Here is a 25270-nt window from a genome sequence, read left to right as displayed (position 1 = left end):
CTTTACCACCTACTCACTCCGAGTCCATGACAGCAACGGCAAAAACGAGTCCAGAGCGGTGTCGCCCTCCCGGCCCTGTGCTGAGCGCAGGGAGGGAGAGATGCTGAGCACCCACGAGGGTCCTGGAGAGCACCCGAGGGGCTCGGCCGTTCCACGGTCACGCTGCATCGTAGCCTCCCGCACAGCTGTGGGAGCTGGGGGCCGGCGGACACACCTGCACGACACATTGAGTGGTAGACTGGCAGTAGGAAGGTACGATGTTTACAGGCTGGACAATGTGCTCATTTAATCACTGGGGCCTCCTCCTCCTCCTCCCCTCTCTCCCCCGCTGCACAGGACTTCAGGACGAACAAAGCACACTGAAGAGCAGCTTAGTGACTGTGACCGACTGGAGTGACTCTTCCGATGTGTAACGAACCCCACACGCCAGAAGATCCAGGTGCCAAGACTATTTCAGTGTCACAGAATGCCCATAACTCGCCAACACCGAACAACTGCTCCTGCCTCACAGCGTTTCCCACGATAACTAGGAAGCCGATTCAAAGAACAAGGATCTCTTTAATGGCACCTGGTACCGTCCCCCCAAAAAACAAATTCTCAACAGAATTTTGAAGAATATAAAGGTGTTTAAAATGTCTGCTTCTTAAAAATAGCATGTCATTAAAGTCATAAAAAGTTTTTTCTTTAAAACAGTCCTGTAGTGTTTCAGTGTATTTTTTCCAACAAATTTTTAAGTGAAAAATTTTAATTACAGCATATTTTGGGTTTGAGTTAAAGCTTTACATCTTTCTTATGTATGTTATTTCACTGGAAGTGGTTTATCATAAGATTCTATTGGTATCTTTAAAACGATTAGTAGAGTCAGTGAAATCTTAAGGGTAGATTGGTTATTTTTCATATAGAAGTTTAGAACTATAAAATATAGCTAGGCCCATGATAAATACATTTTCCAGAAGTACCTTCACCATATGCAGCTTTGAGCCATCGTAAGCATGTTGTTACTAAACAATTATTTTAGAAAAGTACCATTTCTGCACCATAACCTTTACCTTGGATGTTTTATGATAAAATGTAGCTATTTTTAAGATGGATTTGAGAATTAGTTCTTCCACCTGCTCAAACCAGGCTTTGTTGATCAATAAACCTTTCCTTGCTCCAAACTCTGATCTACTGAGTGTTGGTCTTTGTTTTGAAGCATCGATCACAGGAACCTTGGGCCTGTAACAGATGGTGAGCCAGCCAGGAGCTAGTGCTCTCGGTGGATCGGCCCCCACTCTCCCTGCATTATGCCATCCCCTCTCCCCACCCCCTCCCACACGTCACATTTGGAGTAAGGAAACATCTTCGGATTTCAGTCAGCTGTCTTGGAGATATAAGCAACCTCCCCCCCTTTTTCTGTTAGAGAGCAGTTTGATAAATTATACCTTTGGAAGCAATATTGAAACATTTATATTTTTCTTCCTATCTAATCCCTCGAGAAGCTTGGAGACTGTGAATGAGTATTATTATTTTCATGGAAATATGGCTGTATTCATGAAATCCGATAGGAATCTGTTTTCTTTGTAATAGGACACAAATGGGAGACCCTTGATAAGGCTTTGACCGGACTGCCCACTACCCAGCTGACTCACTTCCGGAGCTCAATCCTACATCTGTAACTTCCTGAGTAAACTTTTGCTTGTATTTGAAAAAGAAAAGAAAGTAAGATGCATAACACACATGTTCCTTTCCTTGTATTTCCACTGAGCACCGCCGGCCGGTGTGACTTCCCCTTTTAAGTCCTTCACGCTTCAGGAGATGTGATTTCCACCCACACCGTGATTAGCGTTGGGAGGAGTCTCGCTCATAGGTAACACAGGTGCCCACTCTTAGCCAAAGCTGGGAACTACCTATTTTGCCCCCGACTGCCCCAGTTCAAAGTCCACGTTCTGTCCCTCGCTGTGGCAGGTTATTTAGACTCTGCTTTCCTTTCCTCCATGCTCAGTGCAGGATTCTAACAGTACCGGACCCGAGCGGGCAGCCGTGAGGACGAAGTGAGTGAGGGCATGGAAAGTGTTCAGAATGGTGCCAAGCATGTGGCAAAGGGCTGGTTTTAGGAATAAATCACAGCTTTGTTCAAAAACCAACGGAGTGACCCACGTACTTGAAAAGCGGTCTCTCCGTTACCCAGTTCATTCTGCACACGGGACCCCGGGGACATCAGGACTCGGCCTGTCGGTCCTGGGAGAGGCAGGTGCCACACAGGCTCCGGAACGTCCTCTGTTGGCTTCGGAGTCAGCCATGGCCCGCGTTTCTAGCTCAGCTCCTGCTGCTACTCCACCCCAGAACTTGCTTTCTGTATCAGACATGCCTAAGCAGTTCATGGTGGACGAGCCGGGTAATGGGCCATAACGTCTTGGCCCCAGTAGCCTTCTTTGAACAGTCGTTGTGAGTTCCAGTGATGGCTGACAGGTGCGAGAAGCTAGAAGTCACTACCTGTGGCCAGGAGCACACCCAAGCAACCCAGACATCTTTTGAGGAACAGTCTCAGATCACCCCAAGCTGTCCCCGAGACACCACTTCTTACACGCTTTCCGTTAAATCTATGAAGAAAGACAAGCAAGGGGGCAACGACTTCAACATATGAATAAGTAAAGCTACTTTACAAAATACTCCTTGACCCCTTGCCGTGCTAAATAACGCACACTACACATGTATAAAATGTATACAAATCCTGGAAATAACCTCTTTATTTTTTTTTTATAGAAAGCCACAACAGAAAATGATTAGTATATAACTGTCAGAACATTTACATCCACACAAATCAACAAACTGCAAATTCGTGTTTTAAAAATAGTTTGAGTGTTAATTCTAGGGGGGCCCTGATGGGATCTCGTTCTGGGACTGGTCCACCTCTGTAACAAACTCCAGACAGGCTGCCGCGGCGCTCGCATCATCAGACGTACGCGTTCTTGTCAAACTGTTTGGAAGGGTTGGAGGTTTTAACCTCTCCTCCCCCGTGATGCTTGGTCCGTGAAGACACGACCGACGTGGGCCCGTTGTACGCGTATCCCATCCTGGAAGGCAAAACACAGCTCAGCGCTACATGCAGCGCAGCGCAGACAAAGATGGGAAGAAACCACCTCCCCCTTTCTCTGTCCCAGCTGAGGTGGGGTCCCCCTGATTACATTCAGTCTGCTGTCTCCCCAAGAAATATCTCAACGTCATTTCTGAACCACTGGTGTGATGAAGAACCTCTGCAGGAGAAACTCACGGCATTTTTGCCTGTTCGGTGGTTCTCCTGCAAAACTATTATTTAAAGCTCATCTTCCTGGAACCTAGAGGACTACAGTGACCTCCATCAGTGATTTCTATGTGGAAATTATGAGGAGGCCAAAGTGAAGAATGCCCAATAGTCAGATCCGTATTTCTATTTCCAGAAATAGCTTTGGGATGTAAGAGTGATGAGTTTTTTTTCTTAAAAAATGAACCATAATGAACTATATTCTATTCCATATAGTATTTGCTGTGTTTAATATTAGATTTATTGTATATTCCTCACCTTTCCCAATTCTGGGTATTTGAAGTTTCTAAGAATTATGAAGTATAATTTGCCTCACATGGAGTAATTCAGAACAGTACTGTACTTTTTAATGGGTCATTTTTTTCGTACCTGGGTGTTTTGTTGCTCTCATATATTGAAAAGCAAAATATGACACCACCAATTATGCAGAGTGAGGCTCCCGACCATCCAATGAACAGAGCGGCTCCTAATTCATACCTGTGAGGAAGTATTACACACGCGTTATAGCTGACTTACAAGGGGGAGGGGGAGGGGTAAACTCTAGGGAACACTACTGGCCAACATTTACTGAATGCTCACTATCATTTTTTGCTCTTAGAGATTGGGCCGGAAGTAATAACACCTTGTATCCATATAAGGCTTTAAACTTCTCTCACAGTATTTTTCCAGCCATCACTCGATTACATTTCCCCAACATCCGAAGAGGAGAATGAAGACATTCCCGCAGGCAGAGCAGAAGTGACGCAGGCCAGGGGAGCCCGGGCTGGTTCAATTCATTAAACACTTATTAAACACCTGCTGTGTACAGCTTATACGCAAGGTGCTGAAGCAGGGCAGACAGGCCACCCCCAAACATGTCACTTTGGCCTAAGGATTATTTTTAGCTGAAGGCAATTGAGAAGAAGCAGCAGATACAAGAAAAGCTCTCTGCTCTCCCCTATTTGCCTAAAAGCAGGAGATAATATACAAAGGTGTCTCCTCCTCCCCTCTCTACCCAGGAAGGGTAGAAGTTAATCACCAGAAGATCCCTGTAACAAACTTTACTAACTAGCATCTGCCGTAAGTTCCCCAGCATATCTGCCTTCCCATAATTGGCCACCCTAGAAACTCAAAGTCCTTTTTCTTCGTCTTGGCACTTCTCTACAAATGTATTGTCCGGTTAAGATTCTGCATAAGCCCAAATTCTAACCACCCCTTTGAGTTACTCATCACTGAGGATGCCCATGTGCATGTGTGATGCACATGTTACTAAGCTTCTGTTTATTTTTCTCTTGTTAATGTCTTTTGTCAGTTTCATTTACTGGGACCCAGTGGAGAACATAGGAGATTAGGGATGAGAAGTTTTCCCTCCTCTACAGCACCCATAAAAGGTCAGTGATAGATACAGCATCATCTTGCTTATCACTACAACCCAGTGGGAGATGAATAAAAAATAACTGTCATCCAGTGATAGATTGCTATTAAGCATCTCCTCATGATGGCCCATGTCTGCTGCTGACTAGAATAGACGCAGAGATGAACAAGACAGCCCCTGCTTTGGGGAGGTCACCAGACACAGGTGCACGTAATGCCACTGAGAACAAAGGTGGAAATCACAGGTGGAGGGGGTGCTCCAGGAAACCCTCTTGGGGGAGGGGCATTCACCAGAGAAAGAAAGAAAAAGACTGAGAAAAGGAGACCCCAATCTCAGGGGCTGTTTCCTCCTGTCTGCCTGTCCTATTCGTGACGAGTAGTGTTGTTTTAATAAAGAAGAGGTTGGCGAACTTCTTGTAGCCCTAGACTGGCACTGCCAGGGAAAAAACCATTGCCTGCCATTCCCCACTGAAGGGCACTTTTCACTGTAGAAGGAAGTCACAGTAGGAAGGGTCTTATCACACAGAAGAGCTGAGGAAGGAAAACAAGTTTTTCTTGTAAATGACATAGGGTAAAAAGTGACATACCAAGGTTGGCTCCCTGCCCAGCCCGGCCCCCTGACCAGATGCAGGGCGAGGGATCGGTATCAAGGTTGCACCATGGTGTTGGTGGCAGCTGGCCTGTGCCTGTCCTGGGCTTTGCCTCATCTCTTTCTCCATGCCGCACCACTCTGCAGGCTGGGCAGGGCTTCGGGTGCGATCTGAGTGCCCAGCAGCGGTGGGCAGGGTAACGGCATGGCGCTGGCCACCCGCGTGGGAAAGGAGGAGGCATCACTTATGGAAGACTGGGGACTTCCTGCCTCCTCTCAGATCTGACTATGCAGGCAATTCCAAGGCCTGCACTGGCAATTGGGAGGGACTGATGCACCCAATACACGCTGCCCTGGGGTCCCTCCTTTTCTCACCCTTGTGCTGCTTTTCCTGGGGAAGGAAGGCGAGAGCTGAAGCAAGGAACAGCTGTGAAGCACCTCATCCTGCACTGGAGCCCCGAGGAGGCTCTGGGAACCGAAAACTTCAACCATCAGAGGCAAAGGCAGACACGAAAGGGGGTGTGAGTAGAGCAAAACTTCTTCAGTCGGCACCAAGTACACAGCCCAAAGAGGACTGAAGAGAGACAGACCCGCGCGGGTGAAAAAGAAGCCAGCCGGCCTGATCGAGAGTGTTGAAGGGGCGGTTCTATCCAAGATGGCTTCATTAAATACGTTACACATCTAAAAAGGATGTCCTGGATTTCCACACCGGCCCTGCTCTTATGCTGTTTGAACAAGCTTGTGCAAACAAGCAGAGCACCGAGCTGCTACAAGTCCCGCAGTGAACCGGCAGTGAACCGGCGACAGATCCCCCCGCTCTCTTCCCTTCACTGCAAAGGCAACTACAGGAGTGAGCACCTGGAAATTTCTGCTTGCAGTATCATATGACTGCAATGTAACGATGCTTTCTGTTTTTCTCTATCCCCATCCCCGCTCCCCGAGAGTTTAGGCTGATTTCTCTTCTTGAAACTTCATTTGAATAACCCTTGGGAAAAAAACAGTCTGAGATTTCCCTTCAACTATTTAGCTTTCTAAAATAGGAGGCCAGTAATACCAGGTACCATGGCTGATGAAAAACAAGTCTCTGAGTAGCACCAGTGATCAGTTAGAAGCGAGGGCGACAGAAATCGTACACCACGGCGCAGCTCTGGGAATTCCAAAGAGCGCACACACGTGTACACAGCGTTGTTGCAGACCAGAGGATAAATCGCCCAGGCAGCTCGAATGTTGGCAATCGTGTCTTGAAGCATCTCGAAACATTCTGAAGGGACGTAAGAACCATGAGTTTGGCTTACATTAAAACAGGTTTGCTTATTTCTGTTTTAAATAAGCCACTAAGTATAGACTCTACTCAAAGGGAAAGATCATTTTCATTTGAATTCTTTGTGATTTTTGTCGAAGACAAATATTTACTCCATAGTACTGCCAGTTTAGAGTTGAAGTCCTTAAGAGACTCCACGTCCATACCAATAATTGTTAATAATTCCAGCATATGGGCTTTTGTGACTTGGTTCTTTTTTCTTTCAGAGACTTTCTCTTCTTCACTCTGCAGAAAGACAGTGTAGCAGACTTGCTCAATAGTTACTTGAGTTCACACCTATCAGTGTACTTGATCTGGCAAAAGTGGACTTCCACTGCGGAAAGACAGGGTTGAGAGAGTGTGTGTAAATACGTTGTTACACCCTCTGGGATTTGTCTTGGACTACATCGCCTCCTTCCCACTGATTGGGAAACTTCGTGTCTGCCTGGAAGTCCCTCCTCATTTCTGGTAATGCTTGAGAAGCTGACTTCACACCTGTGAAGACTGTCCAAATTTCAGGCCGTCTGCTGCAGGTCTTTCTTCTGTTAACAATTTCCTCCTGGCCCCAGACCAGCTTTCCCACTCATTCCGTGGCCTCTTTAACCAGCTGTTACAATTGCTGGTTAAATGCCAAAATGCCTTCGTTATTCTGAAAGGCTGTAAATCTGCTTAACCCCAGACAGATCCAGGAGTGTCAGGTTGAGGAGGGAACTTCGTTTTTGGAGCATTTCTCAGGTATTCTGCTCAGTTGATAGAACTAATCAAAAGCCGCCCGTATGACTTTAGTTCACGTATGTAACTGAATGCAAATTTAGTAAATGAGTAACAGGGGGAAATGGACTGGCATACAGAGACCTTAAAACACAGATTACTCACTTAAAATTTTCCCAAAAAAGAACCATAAAGATCAAAGGCATTAAAATGTCCTCTGAACTATTGGATGAAGTTATTCTCAGCCGCCTGGCTGTGCCTGGGGCTCTGGGCTGTCGTCCATGTCTCTCATTCCACATTGAAAGAACAAGAACTACTACCTGCCTTAGGGGCCTTAATGTTAAAGCTTCGCTTACTTCATCTCCTATTTCAGCCCTGTTACCTCCACGGTCATCCCGAGGGAACGGGTTGAGGAACACCTGTCACTTATTCTCACCTCCTGTTTTTCTCTTCCTTGCACCCGAACCCCTGTGACCACCTGATCTGCCGTCCATGGGGAGCTGGTGAGCCTACCCTGGTTGCTACCATAGAAACAAGCAGCTAAGCCTTGTGCTAATCGTGTGTTTCGGTGTGGCTGAGACACACATAGCTCCTTTCTCGAGGATCTTACAGTCTAGCGGGAACAGTCAGACATTAAGCAAATAATGATAGCAAAGTGTGATGAAATGTAACAATGGAATCAGAAGAGCATTTTTTTTTTGCAAAGTAAACATCACCTGTTCTCCCAAACCCAGGTAGACGTAGTTCAGGTAAACAAACACCCACAGGGACAAAAGCCACTGTTACTGTCAGCTCCCAGTCTTAGGATGTGTTTGTGTGCCAAGATTTTTTTTTTTGCACCTATTGTTCTATTCCATCTTGACTGCAATTCAGTGGGTTTTCCCAATGAGGAAGCTGAAGCTCAGGGAGATTAAATAACTTGCCCCGTGCCTGAGCTGAGTCAAGGGTAGAACCAGGATTCAAATCCCATAACCAGGATCCCAACGCTGAGTTCTTAGCCCTCAGCCCTTGTCCTCAGCTGAGGACGAGATTTCGTTAATATATAAGAAAACATATAATCAATGCACCGTGTTTGCAGTTGTCGTTTCAGAAAGCTGTGTGTTTTCCCTCTCCCTGCTCAGAACACTCTCAGTGGCTCAAGAGCTCAAGGGTATGGAATTTTTTCTAAATTCCCTCAGGCTGTCTTTTCACCCAGCACCAAAATAACAAAACAAAACAAACAAACAAAAACCCCTGAGCTCAGTAATTAAAATCAGGACCAGCTGGGCTTGAAAAAGAGAAAATCAGCTCCTCTAAAAACAAAACAGAATCTAGTCAGTGAAAGAAAAACGCCTCATCCTCTGGGGGTGCCCGGAGAAGTGACGGGACCTGGCTGAAAGTCACTGAACTGGGAGCCAGCCTTGTGACATTTAGGGTCGTGTTTTCTCACACATATTGTTCGACTCCTCGTTTTAATCAAGGGTGGTAGGGGCCAACATAAATAGGCCAATTACGTTAAAACAACTACATGTGTCCCAAAAATTAAAATTTAGAAAGTACACCTATATATTGTCAAGGTTAACATTTTCAAGTTGAAGTGCATTGGGTTGCCTTCTTTTAAAGATTACCCTCCAGCCCTGGCCAGCTGGCTCAGCTGGTTGGAGCATAGTCCTGTACCCCGTAAGGGTGTGGGTTCGATTCCCTAAGATCACAGCGGGGCCGGGGCCGGGGCCAAGGTCTCTGGGCAGAGGTCTGGCTCTACAACCTGCCTCTTAACTTTTCTGCCTCCGTCCCTCTGTGTGGGAAGTGCTCAGTAGGTATCTCTACAAAAGATCAAATTCTTGCCAATTATTCATGGGAACTTAAGAAGCCATCCACAGTATGACTTAACATAATATTAGCCAAGGTAATGAATTATAATTTCAAAGGAACACCTCAGGTCCCCAAAATTGCATAGTTCGATTCAAAAAACGAACCTGTTGTTCAGCAACATCCATGCCATTGACCTCCTCCATTCATGCGGATAATTGGGGGTTTCCTGGGCCCGAATTTTAAGAGAGAAATGATGTGCTGAGTCATAGTACTCAGAGTAGGCACAATAACTGGTTTATGTGCACAGTTTCGAGTCTAGGTGGGCTGACAATGCCAAGGGGGCTGTGCTTGGAGACGGGGAATCCCGAAGGCAAGCAACGCCATCCTCAGACACCCGAGGACAAGGCCAGCGCCGGGGGGCACAGGTCCAGAGCCTCCGCGTGTGAGGAGGGGTACGTGCACCTGCTCCCACTGAGGGGAAAATGCACGGCTGGACTCGCGGTAAACAAGAACCCGGGTCGATGCAAAGCGCATCAGCATTTAACCCAGAATCCTCAACAGCCCACCTGAACACATGCTAGAGCCCACCCAGGTGTTGGGGAAGGTGCATAGAGAGTGGGTTCTTACTCGAAGGGTCTCAAGAGCATCATTCCATCTGGCAATTTCAATTTGCTGTATGTCTCCAACTCAGTGCTTCTCAGTGGTTAGAAATAAGGAGAAGGAACTACACGAGCCTTGTTTCTTTAACATGGCTTCCTGCTAGGCCTCGTTCAAGGCTGCCTTCGACTTGAGAGGCAAGCATTTTACAATTATCCTTTCCACTCGGTCTCCAATATTTCAATGTACTTTTCCCTATAGCTACCCTTAATACACTGTACAAGCTAATAAGCTGCTACATTAATGGACCCTGCTGAAGGGTCAGCACCCTTTAAAATAACAGCTAGCATTTACTGAGTGCTGACTACGTGCCAGGCACAGTTCTCAACAGCTGAAATGTACTATCTCATTTAATCCTCCCAATAACCTCACAGCACCTATTACTCCCCTTTAAAGATGAGGAACCCAGACCACAGAGCAGACAAGTAACTTCTTCAAGATACACAACTGACAAGCGGCAGAGCTGAGATTTACTCCCAGGTAGCCTGGATCCGGGGTCCTTACTCCTTTAAATTTTTTTTAAGTTTTCAATACATTTACACGCACAGGTCCAATTTCACAAATCCAATACACGTGCAACCAGAACTAGTGTCCCCGAGCCCTGCTGTGCGCCTGCCAGTCTCTGCTCCCCTGCCTCCGGCTTCCAATGGCTCGGGTTAGTTGTGCCTGTTCTTGTACGTCAGAGAACCACGCTCCATGTCCTCCTTTGCATCTGGCTCTTTCACTCAACTCTGATTCTGAAATTTATCCAGATGGCTGTAGATGGTTCATTCCCATGTCTGAATAGTGTCCCATTGCGTGAATGTACCCCCATTTGTTTATTTCCTCTACTGTTGATAGGCATTTGGGTAGGCTATTATAAACAGTGCTGCTATAAACATCGCACGTGTATTGGTCAAAATACAGATGCCTTTCTGTTGGGTGTACCCCTAGGGATGGGGTTCTGGGGTCACGTGTCCAGGTCAGGCAGATGCTGCCATGCAGGCTGACGATGTGACTGTGCCAGTTTATGCCCCCGACTGGCGGTGCATGAGAGTTCTACTTGTTCCATGGCCTCGCCAACATTCCTCTACCACAATAATTTTTAAGGTTTATTGCTCCAAAAACTAAGGTTGTCAATTCAGCTAACATTTCTTGGGAGCCACGTGTCAAGTTCTCTTCTAAGGGGTAGGAACATCAGGTTCCTCACTATTTCTTTTTCTTTTTTTAAATTTGTCTTTAGAGAGAGGGGAAGGGAGGGAGAAAGAGAGGGAGAGAAACATCAGCTGGCTACCTCTCGTATGTGCCCCAACCAGGAACCGAACCTGCAGCCCAGGCATGTGCCCTGGCCGGGAATTGAACCAGCGACCTTTTGCTTTGCAGAATGACGCCCAACCAACATGAGCCACGCCAGCCAGGGCAGGGTTCTCACCCTTAAACAGTATGCTATGCTGCCTCCTCTTCCCACTCAACCAAAATCTCTGCAAGCATGCTCAAGGCTTCCAGCTCCAGGAGAGAGGCAGACAGACAGTCCTACAGCACTGCTGACTGACCGTCCTTGCTGTAACTGTCACAGAGCACGGACTAGCTGCGAGAGATTCCAACAGTCAGCAAGATGTGGCCTCTGCTTTGAGGTGCTCCTGGACTGGTTTGGGAGATGCAGCACTAAGAAAGTGCTAACCTCTCAGTAGGATTCTACAGAAGCACGAGGTGCAGTGGGGGCAGCCAGGACAGCCCTTCGCCCAGAATGCAAGCTGCGCAGGAGGAGCAGGGGTTAGCCAGCACGTGAAAAGGAGAGGGAAAAGGCTGGGCGGCAGGGGGGTAAAAGCTCAGTGACTAAAAAACACGGCACATTGGCAGGGATGGGGGCTTCGTGTACTGGGCAGTAAAAACCAAACACAATTGCCAAACACTTGATTGCTAAGTCGATTTTTAAGTCATGCTAGCATTTAAAAATTTTTTTTAAAGATTTTATTTATTTTTAGAGAGGAAAGGGAGGGAGAGAGAGAGAGAGAGAGAGAGAGAGAGAGAGAGAGAGAGAGAGAGAGAGAGAGAGAGACATCAATGTGCGGTTGCTGGGGGCCATGGCCTGCAACCCAGGCATGTGCCCTGACTGGGAATCGAACCTGCGATGCTTTGGTTTGCAGCCTGTGCTCAATCCACTGAGCTATCCCAGCCAGTCATGCTAGCATTTTTAAGTCAAAGTATCAGATCCTTGGTCTGATCTGACCTTTGTTCCCACCAAACGCAGTCACAGGATCGCACCCTGTCAATATTCAACAATGGAGTTGTTTTGTTCACATGGCACTTCTATTGACTCCCTTATCCAAGAATCTAGGAGCTGTTTACCAATATTAACTCATTCTCCAAATAACCACATGGATGGAGTAAGCTTAAATAAACAAACACCCACAATTCATCAAATTATAATACGGATAGAAGGAAGAAGTTAAATATCTTGGCAAGGCCACCTAGTGAGATCAATATTCCTTTCCACATCACCAAGGAAATGTAATGGATAAATGTACTCCATGAATTGTCCATTGTTCATTTAACTTGACAGTAACAGGAATGAGAGAATGTACTAGGAAGTAGACATCTGTTCATTGCTAACTAGGAAGCAGCCGTGATAGTGAAAAGATTTTACCTGAGTGAAGCTTAAATCCTAAAGTAGAAACTGATTATATGCCCGGAATGAAGAAACTAGAGATAAATACCTCCACTGTTTAAAAAACTCTGAAAATAGAAGAGCCTGCAGATAAGACCAAGGTGAGAAAATCAGAGCCAAAACTTTACTGGTAAATGTCGCAGACTAGAAGAGAATACATCTAAGATCCCCAGGACCACCTGTGTCCTCAATTAGGGCAACTGATTCAGGGCTCCACCTTTGCATAGTTTGAAATCAAGTTTCTTCATGTTAATCAAATCTTACTTGAAACAGTTTATTTAAGAAAACCATGCAAGACATTCAGGAAGTTAGTGGTTGGGACCAGGCAAAGGTGGAAATAATGTAATTAAATTTCAGCACCCTGTAGGATGAATCACTAAGAGGTGTCTATTACCATAAGATTGCAGGAAGGTAGTTTTTTGGGGGGAGAGGCAATAAATTTGGTGGGTTTGTTATAAAAACAAGGGAGCTGGTCTGAAACAGCCCAAGTGGAAGAATGGAGAAACAGTTTGTAAGGCTCTGCCGGAGCCCACCCTGGAGTCATAAAACATAACCATCACTTCAATGAAAGCAAGGACGCAAAGCAAAAGGAAAAGATGGGGAAATAGCAGAACACAACCAGAACCAGATGAAATGAATCTTGAAAGGCTGCAATTCTGCCCAATGATCGCAGCCTGGAAGAAAACCCTTCCCACGAGCGGCAGGAGAGGGTTTCAGAGTAAATAGCCGCTGAAAGCTAAGCGGGATGCTGTGTGCAACGCCACTGCCACAGCCTTCTGTCCGGCCACACCCCAAAGCCACTCATTCTTTTCTCAGCCAAGTGCCTGCTGAATGTCTTGCACATAGTAGGAATGTGGTGGGAACTTTTCAATGACATTAGCTGTGTTTTTCTAACTTAGGCAACCAACGTGGGCCTTCTGGAAGTATGTCCTGGAAATCTACAACGAAGGTTCAATTAGTTTAGCACAGCTTTCTTCAGAAAGACAACAGCAGCAGCTCGCCAAGAACCACACTAGGTTCTGTGGCCTGAACTGTTTTCCAGCACATTTTAGGGTTTGTGTATGGGAGAGCAGGTGTATGCTCGCCGGAAATTTAAACTAGGGCATGTGGAGAGCAGCTCTCTCTCACTGCCCTTCCTAGGCACTGCTCCACACCCAAACCCCCACCACACACACGCGCCTTCTAAGGCTGGAGGGGAGGATGTTACTGGGCAGCAGCTACGTTAGGAAGGTTAATGAGTGCTGTCTATGTACATCCTCTTTGAGACTTCCTCAGTCTTGTGAGACCACAGAAGCCTTTCCCGCTGATTCTGGAAGGACTAGTACAACTGATAAGAATTGATTGCACTGAGCAGGCAGCGTGCTAGGCACATTAGGCAGCGATGACAGACGTGTTTTCTGACTTCCAGGAACTTTCATGCAGGTCAGCGAAGACACCAAAGAAAGTCAAAACCTTCTTGCGGCAGTGACCTCAGATTCCTGTGCACCTCGGGCTGGCTCTGCCTCCAGCCTGGGCTCTCCAGCACACACCGAGTGCCTGTACCAACTAAATCAGATCGCTGCATTCTAGCAAACGCCAGCAAAGGAACTACTATCCCTAGAGTAAGCCCAGTGCAACTCTTGCTTTAAAAGATTGTATTTTAAGACCTATAACATCCGTTTATGTTAAGAGATAATTTGCAGCTTACTGATCTCAATTCTCTTTTCCTTTTTTAATGAGAAAATATTTTAGTCAGTTTTTTAAAATATATTTTATTGATTATGCTGTTACAGTAGTCCCATTCCCTCCCCCCTTTATTCCCCTCTGCCCTGCATATCCCTCACATCTGCATTCCCCCCTTTAGTTCATGTCCATGGGTCGTACATATAAGTTGGCTTCTACACTTTCTTTACTATTCTTAACCTCCCCCTGTCTATTTTCTACCTACCATTTTTGTTACTTATTCTCTGTACCTTTTCCCCCCATCCTCCTCCCATTCCCCACTGATAACCCTCCATGTGATCTCCATTTCTGTGATTCTGTTCATGTTGTAGTTGTTCAGTCAGTTTGTTTTTGTTTTTGTTTTTTTTAGGTTCGGCTGTTAACAGCTGTGAGTTTGTTGTTTTTTTACTGTTCCTATCTTTGATGTTCTTTTTCTTAGATAACTCCCTTTAACATTTCATATAATAAGGGCTTGGTGATGATGGACTCCTTTAACTTGACCTTATCTGGGAAGCACTTCATCTGCCCTTCCATTCTAAATGATAACTTTTCTGGATAGAGTAATCTTGGATGTAGGTCCTTGCCTTTCATGACTTGGAATACTTCTTTCCAGCCCCTTCTTGCCTATAAGGTTTCTTTTGAGAAATCAGCTGACAGTCTTATGGGAACTCCTTTGTAGGTAACTCCTTTTCTCTTGCTGCTTTCAAGATTCTCTCCTTCTCTTTCATCTTGGCTAATGTAATTACAATGTGCCTTGGTGTGTTCCTCTTTAGGTCCAACTTCTTTGGGACTCTCTGAGCAACCTGGACTCCCTGAAAGTCTATTTCCTTTGCCAGATTGGAGAAGTTCTCCTTCATTATTTTTTCAAATAAATTTTCAATTTCTTGGTCTTCCTCTTCTCCTTCTGGCATCCCTATGATTCAGATGTTGGAATGTTTAAAGATGTCCTGGAGGTTCCTAAGCCTCTCCTCATTTTTTCGAATTAATGTTTCTCCATTCTGTTCTGGTTAATGTTTCTTTCTTCCTTCTGCTCCAAACCCTTGATTTGAATCCTGGTTTCTTGCCCTTCACTGTTGGTTCCCTGTACATTTTTCTTTATTTCACCTAATGCAACGTTCATTGCTGCCTGGGTCTTTTTTATGCTGTTGCAGTGCCCAAAGAGTTCCTGGAACATCCTGATTACTAGTGTTTTGAACTGTGCATCTGATAGGCTGGCTATCTTTTTGTCGCGTAGTTGTATTTTGTCTGGAATTTTGACCTGTTCTTTCATTTGGGCCATTTTTTTTGTCTCTGCTCACCTGTTATGTAGTGAGGGGCAGAGCCTTAGGTATTCCCCAGGGTGGGGCAACCTGTGTGCTGAATTGTGACACTGTATGTGGGGGAGGGGTCTGAGAGGGAACAGTACTGCTTGCTCTGCTCTCTGCCGGTTTTCAGTCACTTCTGCTGCCACCCACAAGCAAATTGGGCCCTTCTGGCTGATTCCAAGGTGGGTGGTTTGTGTACGTTCTAGGACCCTGTGGGTCTCTCCAGTGAACTCTCCTGTGAGGCTGGGAGTTTCTCCTGCCACTGTTACAACCCTCACAGGTGTTTTCAGTCAGAGGTTTGAGGCTTTATTTCCCTGCTGGAGCCCTGGGTTGTGGGTCTGTCTCGCTCCCCAGTTGTTCCTCCCAGTTAATCTGCACACAGATGTGGGACCACCCAGTCTGCCACCTGCCACCTTGCTGGCCCTGGTCCTTCAGCCACTGCAATGAGCCCTCTCCACCAGGCTGCCCATCTCTGCCCCTCCTGCTGGTCTGGGTGGGTGTTTCTTCCTTAACTCCTTGGTTGTCGGACATCTATACAGTTTGATTTTCTGTCAGTTCTGGTCGTTTTTTTGTTTTTAAATTTGTTGTTGTCCTTTTGGTTGTGGGAGGAGGCACAGTGTGTCTACCTATTCCTCCATCTTGGCCAGGAGTCCTAATTTTCATCTTCTCTCTGAGAGGTGTTGATTGCAGAAAAGAGATGAAGTCAGGTTAGTTGATTTGTTGGTTTGTAGAGAAGTCTGTGAATTCCTCTCGATGTCACATGTCATTGTTATGTCTCTAGTCTATCACTGCAGGTAAGTAGGAGCTGGTCATATTTACAGTTCTCAGGCCTCGACAATTCCTTGATCGAAGTGGATTTTATGTGAGTCATGGAGGGCCTTTCTTTGTACAAGACACCACTGGGCTTCCAGAGGGGAGAGAGAGAAAAAGTCCCAGTCTCAAAGAGCTAACATGTTTTCAGTGAGCAGGATTTTTTTTTCCCTAAACAAAAGTCAGCTTTGGCTGGTGTGGCTCAGTGGATTGGGTACCATCCTGCAAACTGAAAGGTCGCTGGTTCAATTCCCATTCAGGGCACATGCCTGGGTTGGGGACATGGAGAGGAAACTGATCAATGTTTCTCTCACACATTGGTGTTTTTCTCCCTCTCTTTCTCCTTCCCTTCCCCCGCTCTAAAAATAAATAAAATATTTAAAAATAAAGAAAATGGAAGTCTATATTCCCTATAAGGTTTTGGTATGAAGGACCTGTTACTTGTAAACACCACCAATCTTTAAATCATGTTGTTTTTCATAATTCCTAGCTCTTGTGTTTTTAATTATATTAAGGTCAACTGGCAAATTGTACACGTTATATTGTAAGTCACCAGATAAAAAGCTTAATAAAGGCATTTATAAAGATAAGCCACATCTTAAATACAACATGCAATTAGAAAAGCAATCTTGCCCTGGCTGGCGTAGCTCAGTGGATTGAGTGCGGGCTGCGAACCAAAGTGTCGCAGGTTCAATTCCCAGTCAGGGCACATGTCTGGGTTGCAGGCCATGACCCCCAGCAATCGCACATTGATGTTTCTCTCTCTCTCTATCTCCCTCCCTTCCCTCTCTAAAAATAAATAAATAAAAATCTTTAAAAAAGCGATCTTAATAATAGCCAATACAATAAAGTAATGGCTCATACAAAGTGCTAGATTTTGTCTAATTGGTTCTGAGCATTTATATATGTATATATATATATATACCCTCTCTTAACTCTCACAGCAAGTCTATATGAGGGGCACTGGTATTACCCTGATTTTCCAGAAGAGAATACAGACACACAGGGTGCGCGTGAGTAGGCACAGAAAGGAATGCTGGGAGGCTGGGTGGAAATGGGAGAGTTCCATGCAGCGCCAACAATGTGGAAAAGGACAACTTTTCAGAGCCCATCATTACTGAACTGAGTTTAACTGAAGTCTGAGAGGTGAAGAAGAAATTCCAATGTATCAAACTGAGTGAGATGACTGAGCAGACAGCAAGCACAGAATAAAACCACACAAAGGACAAGGTGAAGTTACGGCGCATCCACGAATTAGCCCTGACTGTATGAGGAGACGTGAAAACTATTTTTCAAGATTCTGACATTCTTCATCATTGTCTGGAAAATAAAAACAACGATGTAGGAAAAATAATCTAGAAGAGTTAGCAATGGCTGTAATAAAATAAACCAAGAGAAATATAGTTTTGTTGTAGATTTATGATCGCAAACCCTGAAATAAAAATGCATCATTTAAATGAAAAATACTTCATTTAAATATCAGTAAAATATTTCTAATCCCCAGGAGCACAGTCTCATGTCTGGTGTCATGTGCATCTGTCCAAATCTCATGATCAAAAATTAGTTGAGAGAAAATTTACACCTCAGAACCCATTTTCCTAACATAGACAGGGGAGCAAAAATTATATTGGGGTCTAAAATGGTTGTTTTTGTTTCCCACTTAATAAAATTTCAGAATAAAAACTATCTTTAACTGTACAAAATAAACTCTCTTGATGAAAAATACATGGGCCATACTGTAACAAAACTTACACAACAGTACAATATTATAAATCACATATTTTATAGCCAGCATTCTGGAGTTTGGCTGCCTGGTTGGAATCATAGCGCTATTAGCTAGCCTTCTAGTTTAGTCTCAGTTCCCTTGGACACATTGCTTGAATGCCTTCCTCAATTTAAAAAAAGGGAAACCTAAGAGAACCTACTTCATAAGGCTGCTGTAAGAATGAAATAAGGAATACCTGCAATGTTCTGCCTGGCACATGGTAGGGACTCAATGCGTTCACTGTTATTTTCTTTATATGTCATCATATAAGCATTTCACTATATAAGCATTTACTCTTTCTGCATAAACTATACAAAAGAGAGACCTAGAAAATCAATTTTTTGAAGATTTCAAAATCCACTGAAAAAAAGGAAGGTAGACCTGACCAGCCATTTTAGTGATTACTTCTTAAAAATTCTTTAGCGTTTGACCTGAAGATGGAAAGAGACGTACCAGCCTAGCTGACAGCAATATTCATGCATACAGATGTGGCTTTCCACAAAGGTGCCTGGGTATATTCTCATGAAAGACAAACTGTGGACGTCTGGTCAAGATGGAAGCATAGGCAGACATGACCTGCCTCTTCACCCAACCACATCAAAATTACAACTAAAATATTGAACAACCATCACTCAGAACTGTCAGAAATCAAGTTGAATGGAAGTCTGACTACTATAGAATTAAAAAAATCACATCCATCAAGACTAGTAGGAGGGGTGCAAATGTGGAACCGTCTGGTCCCTGACCCATGTGTGGTGGATAAAAATTCAGGAGGGATGTCTTGGGAGTGAGGAGTCCCAGCCCTACAGTAGCTCCCCCAGAACCCAGGGTTCCAGTGCCAGGAAGATAAGTCCCCATAACTTCTGGCTGCAAAAACCAGCAGGGATTGAAGCACTGGGAGAAACTGCTGGAGTGCCAAGCAGTTCCTCTTAAAGAACCCACACAGGGACTCATCTGCTCAGACTCACTCCCTCTGAGTTCCAGCACCGGGGTAGCAGCTTGAAAGGCACCAGTGGTGTACAGGGAGAAACTGAAGTGTTGGCACCAAGGTGAGCAGAAGCCATTGTCCCTTTTCTATATACTCCCCTCACAGAGTTAGTAAGCTGGTGCCACGTCTGAGACTATTTGACCTGCCTGGGTTAACCCCAGAGACTCTGCCCCACTCAGTTTATAGGCCAACCCAAATTGCTTTTCCATATGAATGGTCTTGGCTTGTGCTTCACAACCTCCTAAATCCCATCAAACAAGCAATAGCTGGCCTCAGTGAGTCCCAGACCTGGCACTAGCAGTAGCCAGACTAGATTCACAGCTTGGCTTATCCTGGGAATCTCCAAGCCCAGCACAAGTAGCAGGCATCTCAGTTTGCTTTATAGCTCAGACAGGATGGCCCCTGGCAAAACACAGGTGGGGGCTGACCTTGGCCAGAGCCACCTGGGAAACCCCAGGGCCAGCACACCCAGTAAATAGCTACAGACTACGTAGGAGCCAGCAACCAAGGCTCAACTACAAAAGGAGGGTGTAGTCAGCCCACATGAAGAGTGCATCTCGAGTACCCAGCTTGTGTGATAAGGGAGGCTATGTCACTGGACCCTATAGGACACCTACTACATTAGACCACATTGCCAAGACAGGAAGTCAAAGCAGGTCTACCTAACACATAGAAACAAACACAGGGAGGCTGCCAAAATGAGAAGATAAAGAAACATGGCCCCAATGAAAGCACAGATCAAAACTCCAGAAAAAGAGGTAAACAAAATGGAGATAAGCAATCCATCAGATGCAGAGTTCCAAACACTGGTTATAAGGATGCTCAAGGAACTTAGTGAGGTCTTCACCAGCATAAAAAAGATCCAGTCAGAAACAAAGGATACGCTAATTAAAATAAGGAACAATTTACAGGGAAATAATAGTAGAGTGGATAAATCCGAGTATCAAATCAATGATTTTGAACATAAGAAAGCAAAAAACACCATGCAGAATAAGAAGAAAAAAGAATCCCCCCAAAATGAGGTTAGTATAAACAGCCTCTGGGACCACTTCAAGAGACCCAACATGCACATCATAGAAGTGCCAGAAGGAGAAGAGAAAGAACAAGAAATTGTAAATCTAGTTGAAAAAATAATGAAAGAAAAATTCCCTAATTTGGTGAAGGAAATAGACATACAAGCCCAGGAAGCACAGAGAGTCCAGAACAAGAAGGATGCAAAGAGGCCCATTCCAAGACACATCATAATGCCAAAGGTTAAAGATAAAGAGAGAATTTTAAAGGCAGTAAGAGAAAAGAAGTCAGTTACCTACAGGGGAGTTCCCATTAGACTGTCAGATGATTTCTCAAAAGAAACTTCACAGGCCAGAAGGGACTGGCAAGGAATATTCAAAGTCACGAAATCAGAGACCTACAGGCAAAATTGCCCTACCCAGCAAAGTTATCATTTAGAATCTAAGGGCAGACAAAGAACTTTTGAGACAAGAAAAAACTAAAGGCATTCATCATCACTAAACCATTATTATACGAAATGTTAAAGGCATTTACTTAAGAAAAAGAAGATCAAGTCTATGAACAATGAAATGACAAAAAACACACATCTACCAACAATTGAATTTGAAAAACAAATTAAGTAAACAAGAAGAACAGAGACGGAATCATGGATACAGAGAGTGTTTTGATGGTTGCCAAATGCGAGGAGGGTGTGGAGGAATGGGTGAAGAGGTGAGGGGATTAAGAAGTACAAATAGGTAGTTACAGAATAGCCATGGGAATGTAAAGTACAACACAGGAAATGGAGTAGCCAAAGAACTAATTCATATGACCCATGGACGTGAACAATGGTGGAGGGACTGCCTGAGGGAGTGGGGGGTGCTCAGTGGAGGGGAACAAAGGGGGGGAAACTGGGACAACTGTAATAGCATAATCAATAAAATGCAATAAAAAAAGAAAGAGAAAATGTTTAAGATAGTATTATTTCTAATTTAGTATCCTTGGGGTTTTCCCAATGCAAAGAAACAAGTCTAGGGAAACTATAAAAAGCAACAGCCCATAGTTAAAATGACAACAACCAACAGACTGATCTGTAAATGCCAGAGCATTCACCTGCAACTGGGACCGGTCACATCCGAGTGTCCATGCCACTCCTAGAACATTTAAAACAGCAGTGACAACAACAACAACAAAAAAACCCTCGCATCACGCACAGGTTTTTTCATAAAAGTTCATTAGGTGGCACTCGTTAAGGCCATAGTTATTAACAGAGCAAATGTAAAAGGCTAATTAAAAATGAGAAACAATATTTCATGTAAATATCATTAGAGTGTTTCTAATCTTCAAGAGCCCTGTTTCCTTTCGGTTTTCATCTCCATGTTTGAGATGGAAACTGGGCCAGACGTTAGCATCTGGCAAATACCATGGTGGACGGACACAATCAAGGCCAGCTGTTAATGTGCTGCGGTCACACCCCATCATTTGCTCCTCCCCATTTTACACCTCTGTTCCACCTTTCCTCCACTTAGCTTCAGTGTTATGGTGTCTGGCGGATGAAGGTGAGATTTCTAAATCCTACACCTTGAGCTCTTTAGAGACAAGACACCATGTAACCCTAGTTCAGTAATTAAATGCAACGTTTGCCAACGTAGCACAGAAAACCTTCACTCCTGAATCACGTCACCAAATACCATCTACCTGTTTCTCACTTCCTTTTCATAAGCCATGTAGGACACTTATGTACCTTCATTTAGAAAGTGATTTTATATACATTTCCTGCGAGCTAGAAACATACAGAATGAGGAAAGCACTTACTTTTGATCGATATAGAGAGGATCGAAGAATTCCGTCGTGATTTTGTTTGCGTACAGAGAGCAACCGGTCATTGAGCACAGCCCTAGGAAAATACCAGAGGGAAAAAAAGCACCGTGGTCGGTCAGTGTTATTTCATTCACACGGTGAAGGCACCTCATTTGGAAGAAAGCTGCTACTTACCTGACAGGACGAACACAATCCCAGCCAAACACGCGATCTTAGCTTTGGCTTTCTCCGAGCCTCCGACTTTGGTGCACTTCATCCCAAACAGCGCGATGATGGAACCGAAGAAGCCCAGGCTGACGGCGGCGATCATCAGGCCTCGGCACGCCTGGATGTAACCTGCAATGAGAGGAGGTCATTCACGGGAACACAAAACTGGCGGCTGTCCGGGGAGAAACCCTCTCGTCACACGGTCCTTCTGAGTGGCAGTTCTGTTTTCCAAAAAATACAGATACGAGACCACGATTGTTACACCAGGTGGTAAGACACACGCAAGGAAGGAAAGCAAGTTAGTCTGTAGGGAGTGCCTGTTCTACGTTACACGCTTTTAAGTTTGGCATGCGCATCATCTTCAGATTAGCTCTGAGTGTTATTGTTCACATGTGATTCGGAAACTGAGGCTCAAAGAGTTCAGATGCTGCGGCCGGGATGAGTTAGTGAGAGGCAGCAATGGATTCCATACAGATGTGACTACAAAATCCATGTCGCACCGGCTTTCCCTGTGAGAAACACCATGTGCCACTCTCTCAACCCTCTTACTCCTTTGTACACTGGAACTTTTAAACGGATGTTTCCGTGGTTTTGACATTATACAATTTGTCATTGGGCATCAAGACCTACCAAAGGGTATTATCTTCCAATAGTAGTGAAGGCTTATAAATGGGATGAACTGAAATACCATCATGGACCATGAGGAGTCTAAATGAGGAAGTACTTTAATGATGTATTGTTCTCAGGGCACATACAATAAAATTTTGTTTAAAAAAAACATTGGCTATTCACTAGAAGAATGGTTTATCATGATTACATTAACTGATTACACGTAAACGGATGCCTTCAAAGTAACCGTAAATGCTCATTCTGTGGGTTTGTTTGATCGTTTTCCCAACACCAGTCATCTCCTTAGTCACACATTTGTATTTGCACAGTGAGGGTTACGGTAACCTGCCGTCTGGCTGTCGTCCAGACACTAATGAGTTTTACATTAATAAGACTTAAACTAATAAACTTTCCACATTTGGACATTTTCAATTCAGCCTGAAACAAGGCCCTGTTTCAATCCGAAACAGTGATGGCCCATACTAGGTGTAAGTCTATAATTGTTCAGCACACGAACACACATATACGCCAGGTTTACATTTGGAAATAAACTTGATAATCTGAAAAAAACTTGTTAATGCCAAGATACTGAGAGTCCTTTATTATTAGTCCTCAGGCAAAAGCTACAATAAACAAAAATTATAAGACCACGATAATTCTAAATTGAGAAAACAATGCTGGCCGGTGGCCTCCAGTCCATGTTTCTTTAGGAAAGAACAACATTTTAAGTTTTAATCCTATTCCTAGGATCTATTTTAAAGAAGATGCTCTATTTAATGCAACAAATGTAGGCGCCCACAGAAATTCAGGCTGGAATGACAATAATCTACTTTATAGCATGGATGATTCCCAAACAGGAAACAATTTCACTGATGGTGGGGCAATCAAAAAGAGCAACAGAAACTTATTTTTAGCAAAACAGGCAAAAGGGGGGCCTATTTTGGTAGCAATAACCGTGCTACAGGGCTCCCTGGCTGTCTGCAGCCAGGCACTGGCCCGGCTCTCCTTCAGACTTCAACCCTGGAGTCCTCCTGCCAGAGCCCAGGCAGCAGGCGGGAGCACGCACAGGGAGAGGACGCTTGTGGGTTCCCTGCCAGATAAGAGAGGGTCCACCAGAACCACGGCTGCCTCACTAGGCACCAGAGCTGCTGGGACAGCGTGTGGGCTCATTACGTCTTGCACTTTATTTCAATGTCTGGCTTTGAGGGGTTTCAGCCGACTCCAACTGCCGTCACTAACAGATGAAATTGTGTGTGTGTGTGTGTGTGTGTGTGTGTGTGTGTGATGCAGCCGCTGTACTGCAGGTGTAAGAAAAAAGCTGGTCTAGAAAACTTTACCACGCGCCTTACTTTGCATCGACTTTAATCACCCTATAGGCTTTATGAACAGAACATGCAGGAGTCTGGCAAAGGACAAAGTCCTACAGGACCAACCATATAGACCTCAGAATGCATTTTCCCAGATAGGAAACAGTGGTTGGGGTCCCAGGTTGATGAATTCAGTCCTTCATGTGACTGGGAAAATGACCACCATCTTTAAACTTTATTTAGCCACTCCTCTTCAACAGTTTTTCTGAGTTTCTCACTCAGTCCCCCCACCTCGGCCCTGGGCGGCACAGCAGGATGGGTCCCTTGGCTCGAGTCCGGGAGTAGAGAGCAAGGGTCTGTTGTGGTCGGGCTCTTCCTCAGTGCCACTCAGAACCCCGATCTGAGGGCCAGGTACCTCTCTCTCTCTGGCATGAAAAGAGTACAATAAATAAAAGGCTAATTTGTCACAGGCATAGAAGAAGGTTCTTCCCCAGTACAGCCATTGGCTAGATTTTTCTGAAACAGGGAGCGAGGACCAGGGATCAGGTTTCCTCAGGCTAAGCTCCCCTGCCAGCTACACTGTCATCCAGTTGTTGGAGAGACTGGGGTTTGTAAATTGGGGATTCCTAGTTCTCAACACACCCACAGACTCAGGCCTCAGGTGACTTCCAGCAAACTCCGAGTTTATCTGTTGCAAGGCGGACTTCCACAGCCTTGCTTGTGAGCAGTCCTTGGGGCAAAACTTAGAAGCAAAACCATCAAGAGAAGGGGCGGTAAAAACTAGTCAAGGAGGCCATTATTTTTGACAGGTCTAATTTACTGACACTGTTAATAGCTAATTAACACATTAAAGTGCTGAGGCATGCACATATTTACTTAGAAGTTCTCTGAAGTATAATTTATAGTTACCATTCTCCTGGAAGAAATGGCAAACATTCCCACTAACAAAAATAGATGGCACCTGCTAAAACGACCTGGGTGAACATTAGTCTCAGGTGAAGTTCAAGTGGTGTTTTGAAAGGGGCATGGCTTAGCAATAAATAAGTCACTAGCTCATTCAACTGTGAAATTTGCAATTAGTAAAATACAGCGACTTGAATGAATTCCGTCGGAGGAAACCTTCAAGGTGTCCCTGAGAAGCTGTTTTCCAAATGATGGGTACCTCATTTTCCATTTCAAACTAGCAAAAATGAAAATAGCCACTTGGTGGAGACAATTTCCCAGTAGCACAAGTGCTGGCATTGAAGGGAGAGACGGGAGTGTGCTCTCATGCTGGTAGCTTTGTGTACTTTTTGCAAACACATTGAGAGAAGATCAGTATGGAGGGAGGCATGAACTTTGAATTTCAGCTCTGGTCCTTCTCTTCACCCACTGTGTGCCCTTGATCGCATTAGCTAACCTCTCCGAGCCTCTGTCTTCCCATCTGTAAAACGGGGG

General features: G+C 44.8%; 2 protein-coding genes across 6 annotated transcripts in view; one reads left to right on the top strand and one right to left on the bottom strand.

Annotated features, from left to right (window-relative positions):
• The window catches only part of DZIP1 (DAZ interacting zinc finger protein 1), a 47550-nt gene extending 46384 nt beyond the window's left edge, over window positions 1–1166 (top strand). For all 4 annotated transcript variants that reach the window (XM_045839220.1, XM_045839219.1, XM_045839221.1 and 1 more), the window contains one exon: window positions 337–1166. In XM_045839220.1, the coding sequence (XP_045695176.1) occupies window positions 337–413 (77 nt within the window). In that variant the 3' untranslated portion in view covers window positions 414–1166. The remainder of the gene's footprint in view (window positions 1–336) is intronic.
• Window positions 1167–2696: 1530 nt separating this feature from the next.
• The window catches only part of CLDN10 (claudin 10), a 91317-nt gene continuing 68743 nt past the window's right edge, over window positions 2697–25270 (bottom strand). For both annotated transcript variants that reach the window (XM_045839131.1, XM_045839133.1), the window contains exons 2-5: window positions 21885–22046; window positions 21705–21786; window positions 3653–3760; window positions 2697–3056 (exon numbers count right to left, since the gene is read on the bottom strand). In XM_045839131.1, the coding sequence (XP_045695087.1) occupies window positions 2936–3056; window positions 3653–3760; window positions 21705–21786; window positions 21885–22046 (473 nt within the window). In that variant the 3' untranslated portion in view covers window positions 2697–2935. The remainder of the gene's footprint in view (window positions 3057–3652; window positions 3761–21704; window positions 21787–21884; window positions 22047–25270) is intronic.

The sequence above is a fragment of the Phyllostomus hastatus genome, unplaced genomic scaffold, assembly GCF_019186645.2.
Source record: "Phyllostomus hastatus isolate PE091 unplaced genomic scaffold, TTU_PhHast_1.1 phas_contig_29, whole genome shotgun sequence".
Taxonomy (NCBI): domain Eukaryota; kingdom Metazoa; phylum Chordata; class Mammalia; order Chiroptera; family Phyllostomidae; genus Phyllostomus; species Phyllostomus hastatus.
The sequence above is the reverse complement of the archived record's forward strand: the minus strand, read 5'-3'. Positions and strand labels throughout refer to the sequence as shown.